General features: G+C 37.4%; 1 protein-coding gene across 2 annotated transcripts in view; it reads right to left on the bottom strand.

The window, feature by feature from the left end:
• The window catches only part of LOC136867120 (uncharacterized), a 60351-nt gene that overhangs the window by 17854 nt on the left and 29400 nt on the right, over positions 1-13097 (bottom strand). The window contains exon 1 of one of the 2 annotated variants that reach the window (XM_067144224.2): positions 4061-4147. The exons of the other annotated variant lie outside the window; for it this stretch is intronic. Within the exon in view, the coding sequence (XP_067000325.2) occupies positions 4061-4126 (66 nt within the window). The 5' untranslated portion in view covers positions 4127-4147. Of the gene's footprint in view, positions 1-4060; positions 4148-13097 lie in introns of those variants that run through there. 2 annotated transcript variants of the gene reach the window in all.

Raw genomic sequence — 13097 nt, 5'->3', positions numbered from 1 at the left:
GGGTAGGCAAAGGTATGAATATGACAAACGTATTAGAGTAGATATAGGATGTAATAGTTACGTAGAAATGAAAAGGTTAACACAGGATAGGGTGACTTGGAGGACTGCATCAAACCAGTCTATGAACTGATGAATAAACAACAACGAATAGTTATAAAAACAAGTCAGCTTGAGGAGAGTTGAACAGTAGGCCGGAAACCACCGTTGCATAGGTGAGGCTGATAATTCACTTAAGGTAAAAGGAAGATTGCAGACGATAAACTACGGAAAGTATTCGTTTGCAATTTGGGAGATTGAAAATTCGAATGTGTTATTGCAGGAGTTTTCATACTTTTCCAAAAAAAAATATAGGGTGCTTTAAGAAGAAAGTATGAAATAATCTGAACTTCGTATTAATTGCAATTCCTACATAATTAACATGAGTTACTACGCTAAAATAATACACATATTATGCGATAGGTGGACATATATTTTATTATATAACGTAGCTTCATTTCATGACGAAGTGGAGCGTACCCTTTTTTGTTTTCATGTAAAACTTTTTCCGAAATCCTCATGTGTTGTAAATACTGTATTTTAATTGTATTATCTTCAGAGTATCGCTTCACAATACATTATTTTTCACAATAATTTTTCACTGTAAACAAACATTGCCTTTAGGATATATCTCAATCGTAATGAATTATATAATCATAAAATAATAACTTAATACTAAGTCAAGCTATTGACGAACAAAATAAATAATACAAGGTTAATGAACGTTATTTATCTACGTTGTTAATCTCAAATGTCTTTCGATCAGTGCAAACAGTTGGTGTTTCAGAAATGTAATGGTGGTATCAAGTAGGTTAAAAGTCATGAGTCGTGAACACTTCTATGAATGAAAACCTACAATCTGCTTTCCAGTCAGCGACCGGGTCAGGTATGGAATGAATGAAGCCCCATCTTGCGGCGAGTGATAGGAATTGTGCCGGCTGCCGAGGCCTGTCGCACTCTTCTGGGGCAATGATTAATGGCTGACAGATGAAGTGATATTGGGGAGTGTTGCTGGAATAAAGCATGACAGGGAAAACCGGAGTACCCGGAGAAAATCCTGTCCCGCCTCCGTTTTGTCCAGCACAAGTCTCACATGGAGTGACCGGGATTTGAACCACGGAACCCAGCGGTGAGGGGCCGACGCGCTGGTGCCTGAGCCACGGAGGCGTTTCGTGAATACTTCTATCTGATAACTTTACCAAAGGGTACTGGAGCAAGTGATTCGGCTCTACCTGCAGCCAGTATAGCATAAACAAATTTAGTTTTTGAGAAATAAGCAGGTACACATTTTCATAAAATGTGCCTGATTTAAAACTGACAGACCAATAGACAGGTCCATTGGCCACTTTCTTCTTCTCTTCCTGTAACATCTTATCAATGCTGATCCTCTTCTTTCTCGTTGCTGCACTTACAGAGCAATCTGAATTACGAAACTGGCTCGCTGATACCCTCCTCTAGCACTCACTCAGTATACAGGACAGTTCATCTCAGTGGCTACTCACGAGGAAAACATAAATACAGCTACTACCGAAAGTACACCTGTATAATTCAAGAACATGTTTCCTGTCCTTAAACGTTTGATCTCAGGCGTACGATTCTTTACAGGGAACTAGAACATTATTTAAAGGAATATTTGTTGAAATTTCCATTAAAATATCACTCTTTGTTTTTAAGTTGCTAATTGTTTTGTTTATAACGTTTGGAAAGGAAATAGCTACTTTGTAATACTTGAGGAGGTACGGACTGTACAATATTGTGACCTTTCATGTCGATTAAAATTGCATGGTCTTGGTCTGAGGATTGGAGTCGGTCTTGGTCGAAGATGGTACAATGAGGGCGACTCCTTGATTTGAAGTCCAAGAGAGGTGATTGACGACGTGCAGTTATAAAAGATGAACTACTTACTCAGTGATCAGGACATGGGAAATAGTCAAATTCATACGTTTTGAAATTAAACAGTAAACTGATGTTTAAAGTTTAAAGAAATATAATTATGATTTTAATGAGTAATCATTTAGAATAAAGATTTCAGAATATCACAACAAGCACTGGAACGTTGTAGCGGATTATTCATACTATAACGTAACACACAAACGATCTCGGTAACTTCAGGGATCTCCTGTCCATCCCAGGTCAAGGAATGTTTGCTCTATGATCACTCTCTGTAGTTCTGTTGCGAGCTGTAAAACGGGGGGATTATTAATGTAAGGGAAACATATTCTGTTGCTCTATTACAATTGTAAATATTCGACAGGTATATGTGTATCTGCATAACAAAAATTATTAATGTAATCCCCATACTGTACTGTCCAGATATCCTCCAGTATTAAAACATATATTTTTTCTTTCCAATTAATATAAACATAAACTTTAATAACTTCAAGATTAAAAGTGATATTTTACTGAAAACTTCAGAAAATGTTCCTCTGAATATGCACTAATTCCCTGTAAAAATTCGTATTCCTGAGGCCAAAAAACTAACGACAGGAATCATGTTCATGAAATATACAGGTGCCCTTAAACTTTTGATAGGACCTGTAAACTTATTTCAGAAACTGTAATTTTTACACACAATATTGTATCCTATAATTACAAATAAGAAAGTGTATTGCAAGAAACAAAAGCTTTCCATATACATTATAACACATATTAGGAGCATCATTGCCACCTAATTCAAATTTTACACTTAAACATTTTTTTTTTCATCTCCCAGGTGAAATGCTCTCCTTTCAATCGGTTAGTTGCGATAAACATACATCCCAACCTTACACTACTCGAGGCGGCGAGAGATTGAAATAAATATTTTTTAAAGTCAAGAAATCTACCACATTTCTGAAGTGGAAGTGACCTCCGATTGCAGTCATCTATTTAAAAATATGCCAAAATTATCATGTGTCTTCAAGAGCAAGATGTGCGAAATCTTTCTAGGCACAAAGTAAAAACAAGAATTTTTGGTTGAATTTCAGTTAAGTTTCACTCAAGGCTGTCCTTAAATGTAATCATTTGGGTTCACTCTGAAGAATAGCTGCACCTATAAAATTCTGTAAAATTTAAAGTGAAATCATCCAGTTAATTTATGAAACGATCCGTCAGAAAAGTCTGATTGCTTATTAATTAACAAGAGAGTTAATAACGTAACTCAAACAACGAACATCGTGCGAGTTACAGAGCATTCTTGCGTTCATGTGTGCACACTGACTATTCTGACTCTTCAATAAAATGAAGAAAAGATTAAAGAAATATCTACTGGGCATCTTCGCATGGAAATTGGTAGAGAAATAAAATAAGAGGTGATCAATCAGATGAATCTATAGGTACTGTGACGTGAATAATTTTGGTGTAAAAAGTCCCTTAGAGGTACCGAAAAGTGTTCTAAACAGTGAAATGCATCTCTTTTTTGCTATATAGATAAAATAATAATACTTTTTTATTTTTATTCAACTTTTCATTTATCCAAGCTTAATCTTTATTTTCCCATAGATTCATCACTACGGCTCAAAATTCTTCCAATAAAAATGAGGTAAAATTTTTGAGAAAGAGTAAAATTCTCGAGCATATTTAAATGACATCTACTATAATTTTTTACTTGAGCCTGATAATAAAAAGCAACTTCGTAAATATAATAAATTTGAGTAGAGCAAACATTATCTTGTGCAATGAAATTTCTACCAACTTCTTCAAAATAGAAATTAATACTTATCTAGAATTTATTGGATCTGTACATATATATATATTAACTTACCAGTGCTCTTTATTACTCCTAAAATACATGGTGCAAATTTCAGCTTTCTATCTCTAACAATTCCTATAAGTTAACGAAATTGTAGTATCGAGAAAAAGTGATTTAAAGATGACCTAGTATTACATCTTCCTTCAGATTAAAGAGAAGCGTAGTCTTTTTAAAAAATTTAAATAACTAAATACGCACGTAACAACTTAGGAGAACTTATTGCAATAAAAAAAGAAAGTTTTTTCTATCCTTTCACAGTTTCCAATTCTCTTAAAGCCCGTAGATGGTACGTACGCAAGCGAGAATCCCAGGCAACATTGATGCTAGCAAGGTGACAAACAGGAGCACGTTGTTGTTCATGGTCTTGGAGGCTCTGTCTCTTGGCTTACAAGTGGACACTCTCGTCCCCCAGGTCTTGCATTTATACCTCATTTAGGTAATGATCGCATTTTCACACATGTTTTATGTAATCTTTTTGCTGTCACATTTTTTTGCTCCTAATGTCCTTCACAGTGTGCTATGCAGATTATACAGTTTATATAACATGTGTCACTCTTATTTCTGATACAAAGTACAATAGAACTTGGTTAATTTGAACGTTTATCATTTATCATATAAAAGAATATGTCCTGACTGACTGACTGACTGATTCATCATCGCCGAGCCAAAACTACTGGACATAAAGAAATGAAATTTTGAGGATACATTTATATTACAATGCAGGTGCTCGCTAAGGGAGGACTTTTGGATATTCTGTCGCTAAAGGGGTGAAACGGGGGTTGATTTTTTAAAATGAGTGTATCTATATCTCAAAACTTTAAAAGTGTACAGACGTAGAAATTGGTAGGTATTTAGAATCTCCTTTAAAAATGAAGAGACATGTATTTATTTTGTTTTCGGAAAATTCCACTGGGAGGGGTGAAAAAGGGTGAAAAATGGGTTGAATGCTTTTAATGAGACTACTTATATCTCAGAAACTGAGGATATTACAGACCTGGAAATTGATATTTGGAATCTCCTTTTAAAATAAAGAAACACATATTTTTTTGTTTTCGGAAAATCCAATTAATGGGGGTTAGACAGGAGTGACAAATGGCGTGAATTTTTTGAAAAATTATATCTTATACGTATATCTCAGAAACGAAAAATGTTGTAGACGTATAAATTGGTATTTGGAATCTCCTGTAAAAGTAAATAAACATAGGTGATTTGTTTTCAGAAACTCCACTTAAGGGGAACTAAAAAGGGGGGGGGGTTGAAATTTTAAAATGAGCTTGTCTATAGTATATCTCAAAAACTTTACATGTTGCAGAAGTGAGAAATGGTATTTTTTATCTATTAAAATAAAGAAACATGTATTTTTTGTTTTCGGCAAAACCACTTGGGTGGGGGGTAAAAATGAATGAAAATGGGGTTGAATTATTTTTATTAGGATACTGATATCTCAAAAACTGAAGATGTTGCAGACGTGAAATTTGGTATTTGGAATATCCTTTAAAAATAAAGAAATAGGTATTTTTTGTTTTCGGAAATCCACTGAAAGTGGGTGGGGGTAGAAATGAAAAATTATTTGAATTATTTGTATGAAGATACTATTATCTCAAAAGCGAAAGATGTTGCAGACGTGAAATTTGGTATTTGGAATCTGCTTTAAAAGTAAAGAAACCCGTATTCCTTTGATTTCAGAAAATCTAATGAAGGAGTGTGTGTGTGTGTGTGTGTGTGTGTGTGTGTGTGTGTGTGTGTGTGTGTGTGTGTGTGTGTGTGTGTGTGTGTGTGTGTGAAGGATTTGAAAACTTAATTGAATTAATTGTATGAGGATACTTACATCTAATAAAACTAAAGTTGTTAAAGAAGTTGAAATTGGTATTTGGATCTCCTTTAAAAGCAAAGAAAAATGCATTTTGGGGGGAAGTCATCTATGGGGGTGGGGGTGAAAAGGAGTTTAATTCCTTTTATGAGGACACATATCTCAAAAAATGAAGATGTTACAGTCATGATAATTGGTATTTAGAAGATCCTTTATTAATAAAGAAACACGTATTTTTTTTAACAGAAAATTCACTTAATTCACGTAAAAGGAAGTGAAAAAATGAATTCTTTTTATGGAGTAACTTATATCTCAAAACTGAAGGTAACAGACGTGAACATTGGTATTTGGAATTTTCTTTAAGCATAAAGAAACACGCCTTCTTTCTTTGGTGGGGGTGGGGGGAATCAACTTAACGGTGTTGGGGTGGTGAAGGAGTTGAGACCAATTGATTTTACTATTCATAATGTACTTGATTCTGATCATAAACCGATATTTTTAAATCTTTCCTGGATTCGTTTTCAAGAGCCACCTTTTCATTTGAAGAACTTAAAGTTAGATTGCAGTAGATTCTCCTGGTGCATTAAAAAAAAAAATTAAACACATTTGAAAAAAATATAGGAATGACATTGACCGTGCAATTGTTCACCTCTATAATAAGGTCAATAATGCACGGAATTATATCATTCGTATCGCTAGAAATCCCGCGCACTTGCCTACGCGCGACAATGGTGCTTTACCGCCACGTAGCGGTCTTGCATCTTGCTGCGGCGTTCAGAACATTAATAATAATAATAATAATAATAATAATAATAATAATAATAATAATAATAATAACCTAGATTCCACTAATATCACCCACCCTAATATTAATAATTTTCTGGATCGTCGTCAAAATGTGCGGACCGCGCTGGGAACGGGTTCTGACCGGGTAATGATTACTAATGCAGTTCGGCCGCGGCTTCAGGACCGCCATGGCACTCAAGACGACACCACGCCGGGTCTCCTCAAGGATTTGTCCACATTAAAAATGCTTATAGGAGAAGGTGGCAAGGATTTAGGGACCCAACTGACCGGGCGGAATACCTGGAGCTAGCCCGGGAAGTACGAAATCGAGTGCTGGAAAGAAAGTTTGAAGAATGGGAGGAACTTTGCTGTCAGATCGCGAATTTTGGCGGATTATATATAAAATGTTAAGTATTCAATTATAAATTTGTATAATACCGTAGCGAAGCACGGGTATCTTGCTAGTTCTTAATAATTCGATTGTTGTGCTCATTTGACACTACTATACAACACGATGTCAACGAATTTTTTTTTTTACTTCTACTCTGTTTTTTAATTCGAAAATTATATTGTTCAATTCGAGGAGAAACCCTCTCTCTCGTTGTCAAAAAATGATGTTTAAGGAAGATGCCTGGGTAGAAGAGGAAAGCAGTGGAGAATCGTGCTAGTGATAGAAACCGAAGCTAAGAAAATGTTCAAGCTCTTAGTTGTCTATGGGTAGCCTATGTTCCTTGATTGTGTAGGTAGCGAATTTTGAGTTTCTGTAACCAGGAAAATTTATTCATTAGGCCTCAATTCAGAAATCCACGTACAGCTATCGGCAGCTTTCCGCTGACCACAGAAGACTTGGAAGATGGAGGATGGGGACACTTGGTAAAATATCCATAATTTATAATGTCTAAGGGAATTTAAACAGCCTTTCTTACAGTAAAATGCTTGCAGTACGATGTACCGCGTCGGGATACTTGATTTCGATTTCAAGTACAATAATGAAAACAGCCTGATTCACTTAAATTGTGAAGTGTATTGTGTTATGTTCAAAACTGTTGGCAAGTTTCTCCATCATGTCTTTCCTTAGAAGAGAATGTGGTTATTACAGAACACCGACTAGTTCAGATGATCGAAGTTGTGAATGAAGTGGAGAAAGGTTTCAAGGGAATGACATAGATCGCAAAATATTTCGGTATTCATCCAAATACTTCCATGAAAAATAAGGACATGATTTTGAACAGTTGTTTAATTAAATGCGGTTATTCGAATTTTTTCTGGTTCCTTGAGGTTAAGTTACACTTTCTGCTGTATAGCCATGTTACCTTATGAACTTGACAGTGACATTTTTGTCACCTTGAGATAGGGAAAGGGAAGATTTTTGTCGGGCTGTGTAGTTCAGACGGTAGAGCGCTGGCCTTTCAAGTTGGCGGGTTCAGCCCAGGATCATTCCGGTGAAAGTGCTCAGATGCATCAGCCTAGTGTTGGTAGATTTATCAGAACGTACAACAATTCCGCTGGACAAGATTCCGGTATCTCGAGGCCTCCAAAAGCCGAAAAGTTGTAAATGGGACATAAAATAATTAACACATCATTGTAATAATTTTTAGGTAATGACACGTGATAAAAGTTAAGAGTTTAGATTATTTAAACAATGAGAACAATTCATGTCGTTGTATCTAGACATTGTTTTTGGTGTTGATACTTATTCATGAAAGAGAAGGCTATCGAGAATTTCTTCACAGACTGTGTAATAGATAGCTGGTCAATATTGTTCTGACGTGGAAGACGCCGCTGGAATATGACAGGTGCGAAGTTTGTAGATTTACCTTTCACGCACACTTAAGTCGGCCATCTCACGTTATGAAACTGTGAATTTATTAGTTGTCATCATCATGTTCCTCTTAGCTCTGTAATCATCTTCATCTTGTTTCCTTGTTCTTGTAGTCATCGCATCACACCTAATTCTTCAGATCGTAGAGGTATCCGTTTCTGGGCCTTCATCTAACTTTTGGCCTTAGCATTTTTCAAAAATATCTTTTTTAGCATTTTACTGCCTCAGTAGAGGTCATATTAATTGTTTTCTCCATTCGATCTCTTTGAAGAGTGTCCTTTCTTTCTTGATCTCCTTCAAAACTTTCAAATTTGGTTTCCTCTCAGTTAAACGTTTCGTGATTTTGATAACAAACAAACAAACAAACAAACAAAAACCTATGGTAAAAACAGACCTAGACTAGCCAGATGACCTGCAGATATTGGAATGGCACGTGATCAGCGCAGTGACATGCTCAGCTTTGGCGGCTCCTCATTAAACACGTGAAGATGAGTGTACCCCGCTCCAACCTTCAGTCCAGAATTGTAATCTTTGGACTTTCCGGCAATCAAACCTCGGCCATCTGGGTAAGAGGCAGACATGTAAACCCTACATCACGGGCCCGGCGCTTGTTTCAGTGATCCCCTTCCATATCCACATTCCAGTTGCTTCCAGATGTTCTCTCTTCTTCTTAATTTTCTAGCTGTTGCTAGAGATCCCCTACACCAGATGTCACCAGTCTCCTTGAGGGTGGATGAGCGGGTGTAGGTCTGGGCACTCTATTGTCCAAAAGGCAAGAAATTGCCCCTAAAGGCGGAGAAGCCAAATGTTGGTCAACGGTAGTAGAATGCAGAAGGCAACGGGAAACCACTGCATTAAAGGTCCTGAAGGACATCCCTATAAATTCACATGACATGGCTCGATGGCTCGGAAATTAATATCCGGAGTTTCTATTCCCCAATCGGATCTCCGGGGGGGGGGGGATGCTGCGAATATAGTTGTGAAAGATTGTGTACTTGACAGTGCTAGGAAAATCAAAATCTATGACAAGAAATTACGAGTTGCTACTTGGAATGTACGCAGTTTGTATATGAGTGGAAAATAACAAATATGGAAGCAGAAAGATGTAGACTGAAAGTAGACATCCTTGGATTGAGTGAAGTAAGATGGACTGGATCAGGAATTCAGAACACGAAGGAAGGATATGTATGTACTTCATGTATGTACTTCTCGAGAGGAACTGACACCAATCAAGGATATGGAATTGCTGTACTTATTTCATCAATGATCGCAAATTCATTTCTAGATTTTGTACCACTTAGTGATAGAGTAATGTTGCTGAGGTTACAAACTTCACATCGGATCATGAACGTTGTTCAGGTCCATGCACCAACTGCTGATAAAGATGATGAAGTAGAAGAATTCTATGACACCTTAGAGGAAGCTATGAAAATAACTGAGAACGGAGAAATAACATTGGTTACGGGTAATTTTAACTCAAAAGTAGGGGCTGGCATTGAAGGCAATACTGAAGGCAGACATGGTCTTGGTGAACATAACATAAGAGGAGACAGACTTGTTCAGTTATGTATGGAGCACAGTTTGTCTCTAACACATTCTTCAAACTTCTCCCTCGGCGGCTTTACACATGGATATCACCCACCGATAACGACGAAAACATAAGAAATCAAATTGATTTCATTTTGGCAAAGCAACAACTAAAGAAATATGTGACATCCGTTAAGACGTATCCAGGTGTTGATAGACATTAAAATGATACGTTTTAGAAAAGTTAAAAGAATTTTTATTCCATCCAAGCATATAGATATTAGGAAACTATTGGATCCCAAAGTAAGAACTAATGTTGGGACTGCACTGGAAAAGAAGATGGAATTAATAAGATACACTGAATCATCAGAGCTAGAATCCACATGGAACGCCATTAAAGATAGTGTGATTGAAATCCAGGAAACTGAAATTGGACACTGTAACAACATCAAAAGACAGAGCTGGATGACAGATGAAATTCTAGAACTTATGGATGAAAGGAGAAAACACAAAAATATAGACCACATTCAATACAAAACTCTAAACAAAGCTGTGCGCAGAAAATGTAGAAAAGCCCGAGAATTATGGATGACAGACAGGCGTAAAGAAATTGAGATCCTTCAAGAGAAGCACGACTATTTTAACTTGCATAAGAAAGTGAAAGAACTTGGTGGTTTGCAACGGAGACGATATGGTCACATTTTGAGAGATGCCAATAATGAAATCATCTTGGGTGTGGGAGGGAAACTCAAACGATGGAAGGAATATACAGAAAATCTCTTCAATGATGACAGAAATGATCCTCCCTCACCTGACGAGAGAATAAATGAAAATAGCCCTGAAATGACAAAAAGTGAAGTTGTACATGCTGTAAAACTTCAAAATAATGGTAAAGCAACTGGGCCTGACGGCGTGCTGAAGTTCTCAAAGTAATAACAGAGCAGGAATCTACCGGCCTCAATATCTTAACATCATTATTCAATCAAATATATGTATCAGGAGAAATACCATCAGACTGGCTGAAATCAACCTTCTTACCACTATCGAAGAAGCCTAACTCGTCTCAGTGCGATGATTATCGTATGCTAAGTTTGATGTCACACGTGCTAAAAATATTCTTGCAAATCATTCACACTAGAATATACAAAAAAATGTGAATCCCACGTGGATCAGAATCAGTTCGGTTTCCGAAATGGCGTTGGTACACGTGACGCACTCTTTTCGTTAAATGTGTTGTTACAGAGGTGCAGAGATATGAATGTTGACGTCTATGCATGTTTTATAGACTATAAGGAAGCTTTTGATTGTGTCAGGCACAATAAGCTGATAGAGATTCTGAGATCAACAGGTTTTGACTCCGGTGACTTCCGTATAATCAGTAACCTGTACTGGAATCAGTTTGCAAGTGTCAAAACTGATCAAGGAACTTCAGAAACGGCTTTGATCAGCAAGGGCGTCCGCCAGGGTTGTGTACTGTCACCTCTGTTGTTTAACATTTACTCAGATGCAATCTATAAAGAAATATTGGCAGACTATGGTGGGATCAAAATTAACGGGAAAATCATCAACAACATCAGATATGCAGATGATACTGCTGCCATAGCTGATGACATGCCTGCCCTTTAGTGCATGGTAAACTCCTTAGTTCAGCACAGTGACGAGTTTGGATTATATGTTAACCCCTCAAAGACGAAATTGATGATGTTCTCTAAGAAGACAATTCGGACAAATCTCACAATAAAAGATAAAATAGTTGAGCAAGTGTCTTCTCTCAAATATCTGGGTACCATCTTCGATGACCAATGTAACTCCAAACGGGAGATAATATCTAGAATTGAGCAGGCCAGGAAACAATTCATTACCATGAAGAAATTATTTGTGAGGTCAGATCTCAGTCTCCAACTATGAATTCTTATGATCCACTGCTATATATTTTCTGTTCTCCTATATGGATGTGAAAACTTGACTCTGGATCTATTCATAGAAAAACGTATTGATGCCTTCGAAATAACTTGCGGATATCCTGAGTAATGAAAATCTCAAATGCCGAGGTCCTTCGTCGGATGAAAAAGCAAAAAGAACTACTGCTCACCATAAAACATAGGAAAACACAATACCTAGGACATATCATGAGAGGTGAGAGGTATCATTTATTACAGCTTGTTATCGAAGGAAAGATACAGGGGAAGAGATCTGTTGGGAGAAGAAGAAATTCATGGCTGAAAGACCTTCGAAGATGGCACTGGTGTACTTCAGAAGTGGTATTCTATTCTGCGCTGTCAAGATCAGAGCTAGTTACGTGGATCGCCAACCTCCGCTCGGAGACGGCGTCTTAGGAATAAGAAGAATAAGAATAAGAAGAAGATGCTTTCTTAGCGTAATACAGACCAAACGAGAAATTTTATGAACGCTTTCTTAGTCTTTGCCGGCCCCGTGGTGTAGGGGTAGCGTCTCTGCCTCTTACCCGGAGGCCACGGGTTCGATTCCCGGCCAGGTCAGCGATTTTTACCTGCACCTGAGGGCTGGTTCGAGGTCCACCCAGCCTACGTGATTAGAATTGAGGAGCCATCTGACGGTGAGATGACGGCCCCGGTATAGAAAGCCAAGAATAACGGCCGAGAGGATTCGTCATACTGACCACACGACACCTCGTAACCTGCAGGCCTTCGGGCTGAGCAGCGGTCGCTCAGTAAGCAAAGGCCCTTCAAGGGCTGTAGTGCCATGGGGGGGGGGGGTCTTAGTCTTTGCAAGAGCTATTATTTTCTTGACCTCTAAGGTACATCTATTTCTATTGTCTTTGGAGAATATTGTTTTGTTTGTTCGATTTTGCAGGTTCTTAGCTTAATATTCGTCTTATTTCCCCCTTACTAGTTGAGTATATGTTTTAAAAATATTGATCAGTGGCTTATGCTGTTTAAATGCCATCACTATTCAAATTAATCCTCTTCTAATTCTTCAGCTAACGCAATATCATCGGCCATTCTTACGCAGTGGACCCAGGATTGATCGCCAACTTGGTCTCAACAGGCTAACATTCGACTATCTTATCCAATCAGCCCGGCCATTGGGTGCACTGATTCTTATATAATTTTCAGATTAGTCTCCTACACTTCAAGTCAACTCCCACTATTCACATTTATTTAAACATAGATTTCCAACTTACTGTCTCAGAAACCTTTTCTAAATCGACAAATGTAATAGGTTTTCAGTTTTGTTTCCAAAACCATGTGTAACGCAGATTAGTTGTCGCTTTCCTCTTCCTGATTTCAAACCAAACTGGTTAAATTTCACCACGTTCTGTTCTATCCTGTTTTTCACTACTCCTTGTATTTGATAGTACCGATACTTTGGAAGCCTGAGATACAGAATAAATCCGTCTATAATTT

The sequence above is a fragment of the Anabrus simplex genome, chromosome 3 (assembly GCF_040414725.1).
Source record: "Anabrus simplex isolate iqAnaSimp1 chromosome 3, ASM4041472v1, whole genome shotgun sequence".
NCBI classification, from domain to species: domain Eukaryota; kingdom Metazoa; phylum Arthropoda; class Insecta; order Orthoptera; family Tettigoniidae; genus Anabrus; species Anabrus simplex.
The sequence above is the reverse complement of the archived record's forward strand: the minus strand, read 5'-3'. Positions and strand labels throughout refer to the sequence as shown.